This window comes from Pygoscelis adeliae, unplaced genomic scaffold, assembly GCF_000699105.1.
Source record: "Pygoscelis adeliae isolate BGI_AS28 unplaced genomic scaffold, ASM69910v1 Scaffold157, whole genome shotgun sequence".
Lineage (NCBI taxonomy): Eukaryota > Metazoa > Chordata > Aves > Sphenisciformes > Spheniscidae > Pygoscelis > Pygoscelis adeliae.
In genome coordinates this window covers 2,346,354-2,349,970 of record NW_008825107.1, presented here as the reverse complement: position 1 = coordinate 2,349,970, position 3,617 = coordinate 2,346,354, and the positions used below count along the sequence as shown (strand labels likewise).

Genomic DNA, 3,617 nt, shown 5'->3' with positions numbered 1-3,617 from the left:
TTGTGTTTCCTGATTAGATGAAATCAGAAAAGCTTTTACTTAGAGATCTCATTGCAAGTTGAAAGTCTGTCGACTTTGTTTGTCCATTTGAGTTGGCGTGATTGTAGTGCTTGCCATCATTACTGATGGTCAGACATTCTCCTTCTCTACACTTTGCCTCCACTAGAAGAAGACTGCTGAAATGGCCTTGCAGCAGCTATTGAGGAAGCTGCCGTCCCACTCTGGGCTCTCAACTTTGGGGCTATTTCCACTGTCCTAAGAGGTGATGGCTTTTGGTGGTGGTTCTTTGATTGGTCTTGTGGATATACACTTGTTAAGCCTTGCTGAAAATATTTAATTTTTAGTTCTCTGCTCTGTATCTTTTACATGCAAGTATTTTCCCCTCCTGTCCCCAGCCAACATAAGGCTTAGTCTTATGGGATGCTTGGTCCAATAATGAGTTGTAATTTTAAGGCCAAATGTGTGGTATCTGCAGCAAGGTATTTTTAAATGAGGCAGGCCTGAGAAAGTGCTAAGAACTGTAATTGTTGTTGACGGAGAAGAAATGACAGAAAGGGGACACTACGGAACATCTTCTCTTGAGCAGGCTATTTTTTCAGAAATAGCCTGTGTCCTGGGTTTAAGAAGAGCTGTGCATGATAGCAGAATGTCTTTTGTGTGGTAAAGTGTTTCTTATTTTAAAGGAATGCTGTTGTACACTAAACTTTGGAAATGGCTTAGCAAAGCAAACAGGATCATTGGAGCTTAAAGCAGCTTTACATTTGGACAGCTTCCCCATTAGTATCATTTGCCTACAGAAGTCGTCAGTGATGTACGTGGGTATCTTAACCCTTCTTGCGTAAGGTGATTTGAATGGGGGCAGAAGTCTTGCCTGACATGACAGTCACCACCGCTGCTGAATATTAAAAATTACTTCTTGGTGCATTTTTTTAAAGACGACTGATCTCTAGAAATGGTGTTCTTACATGTCATCGGAGCGCTAATTCTTTCTTCAGTCTTCACAGAGTCTACAAGAAACTTCTGCTAACAAATAATGAGGCCCTGAGCTGTATAACGTACATGTACGATATTTAATTTCCCAAGCACAGACCTCACTTGTACCATCCATGTCTAGTCTCTTCTGGGGTGAAAATGGTATTTGTCACTCAAGTCCAATTGCTCGGCCGTCGTGCATTATCTCTGAACGTGCTGCAGTGTGCAGAGTTCAGTATTATGTTATCAAACTTGTTTAGAAAATATTTTTTTTGAAATTTGTTGTTGTGTTGAGCCAAGTGGTTCAGCATAGTTTGAGCATTTCCTTCCCTGGGTAAATTTTAGGTAAATTTAAATTTCAGTGTGATCCCCTCATTTTGAACAGGCCTTTGATTTATAGACACTCACATGCCAGTAATATCTATCCTGTCTCTAATGTAAATTGAGGTTGAGCTCCAGAGGACAAGTAAAAATTTCCTCTTCCAGGTTTTCTAGTTGTTTTTTCTTCCTAATCTGTCATTTTTTGGAGTTTGTTTCCTGTAATACAGATGTGCTCCGTAGGCATGGGAGACTTCAGGGAGAGGTTTGGCTGCCTGCTAGAGCTACTGGCGTATTTGCTGGAAAGGGTAGAATTACAGCTGCTGCGGTGGAGCTTCTGGAGGGAGGTTTGTGGTGGTGTCAGCGATGCAGTTTCAAATGCATGTGTACTCTGTAATTGTGGAATAAAAATGACAAAGGGAGAGGAGGGCCTGCTAATTACTAATAGTAATGTAAGTTACTGTGTGTGCAGAGATCCTAAAAGGTAATTTTCTATGTATTTTTTCCTTTGGAATCTTTCTGTCAAACATATTCATTATAAATATAAGCCTAGACTTTTGATCTGAATCTAAAGTATCAGTATCATTTGAAAGCAGTTTTGTTTTCTGGATTCCTTGGAGGTATAGCTGTTGTTTAAACCGTGGTTTCTGAGCCCAGCTTCTAGCTTCACTGTCTGACAATAATAGGACATAAGGAAAAAACTAGGGGAAAGTATGTTTTAAGTGCTCAAATTTAGAGCCTTACAATGCTTTTGAAAGTGAGACTTAACATGCTGCTCTCTCTTAACTGTTATTTCCCTGATTTGTAGAAGGCTACAAATATCACATTCCCCAATGTGTTAATGTGTTTTAAATAAAGCACTGACATGGCTGGCAGCATGTTTCAGCATTTGTCTGATCTCTTCCCTAAATAATGTCTGTCTCAGAAGCACTGTGAGGATAAATTAATATGGTAGAGCATATCATAGGTTGCTCAAAGTGTGGGATTTTATGGTTACGTAGGTAAGTAGGTACCCGTATCATATTCTTCTAAGAAATTTGATAGGGGAATTTGAGGACTTCTTAGTCTGTTTTCCAAAGAAATGAGGTTTATGCTTCTTTTTTAACTTCCTGTCAAATGTGGTCAAAATATATATAGGAAGCCAGGTTTCATTAGTTCTGTTGCTCACAGAGTAACTTGTGGGGCATTTAGAGTCTGAGCCGAAATTTTTCTTAGATTCACGGATACTCTTGCGTGAACTTTGGCATCAGCAGTGGCAAACACTTAGGGTGGCAATAAGGAACAAGGCGTATCGTTCAAACCTTTCCTTTGCGTTTTGTGAATAGCACTACGTATCTAAATTTCAGAGGGAGGATTTAACCAGAAGAATGATTCAGTTTGTCCATTGGTCTCTTCCAATAGCAGCTCAACTCTGTGAAGAGATGGTACTTTACATGCTTACTTTTCATGCAGAGTAAGGTCCTATGCCATTTTTCTGTGGCTCTGAGCTTCCAGATTCATCACCTCTGCTCAAGACAGGTTTTTGGTCTTGCTTTGCCCCCAGCTACTGAAATTGTTTTCCACTGTTTGATAGGAATTCTAACTTCTCCCCAAAGGCGTCTAGATTTTCTATTTTATAAACCCGTCCTAAGTTCCATTAACTGTTTCCTTAATGAAGTCTCCTGCACCTAAAAACTATTTCACCATGTATACTTTGCAGAAGATAGGTCAAGCACCTAGCAAGTACTTAAGTTAAAGTTAATCATCCTCTTCATCATTCCAAGCCAGATTCTTAAACTGGTCATTGCGGAAGACGATGTTTTTATGGATGCTTTGCCTGGTGTCATGGAGCTAAAGCTAGAAGTACTAATTCAAGCATAAAAAAGATGCAGTAATTTTTTTCCTTTTCTTTTGCAGTGCAATTTTCCAGAGAACCAGGATGGCTAGAAGGCACGCTAAATGGAAAGAGAGGACTTATTCCCCAAAATTATGTTCAGTTTTTATAGCTTTGTGCATTGAACGCCAAGAAGGTGTACATGGTATCCATGGATTTTTGTTATAGTCACTTCTCTCTACTTTTGTGACTGCTTTTAATCAACGAAGAGCCTGACTATGGGTTGAAGATCCTAATCTGTATAAAGACATTAAGTGTTGCCAAATACGAATTACAAAAAAAGATACTTTAAGGGTTGGAATGGGTGGGGGGACAAGAAAGGGGGATGGAGGGATAGGTTAATTTTTTAATAGGGTGCTTTTTTCAATTGTAAAGAGCAGTAGTGGAATGTTTGTTTGCAAGATAACTAGCATTTTAAGTCAAATATTTGGTTGATCTGTGACTCAACTATCAG

General features: G+C 39.3%; 1 protein-coding gene across 1 annotated transcript in view; it reads left to right on the top strand.

Moving 5' to 3' along the window:
* Window positions 1–3,406, top strand: part of ARHGAP10 (Rho GTPase activating protein 10) — a 129,258-nt gene extending 125,852 nt beyond the window's left edge. The window contains exon 23 of the mRNA XM_009327511.1: window positions 3,187–3,406. Within this exon, the coding sequence (XP_009325786.1) occupies window positions 3,187–3,275 (89 nt within the window). The 3' untranslated portion in view covers window positions 3,276–3,406. The remainder of the gene's footprint in view (window positions 1–3,186) is intronic.
* Window positions 3,407–3,617: the final 211 nt, after the last annotated feature.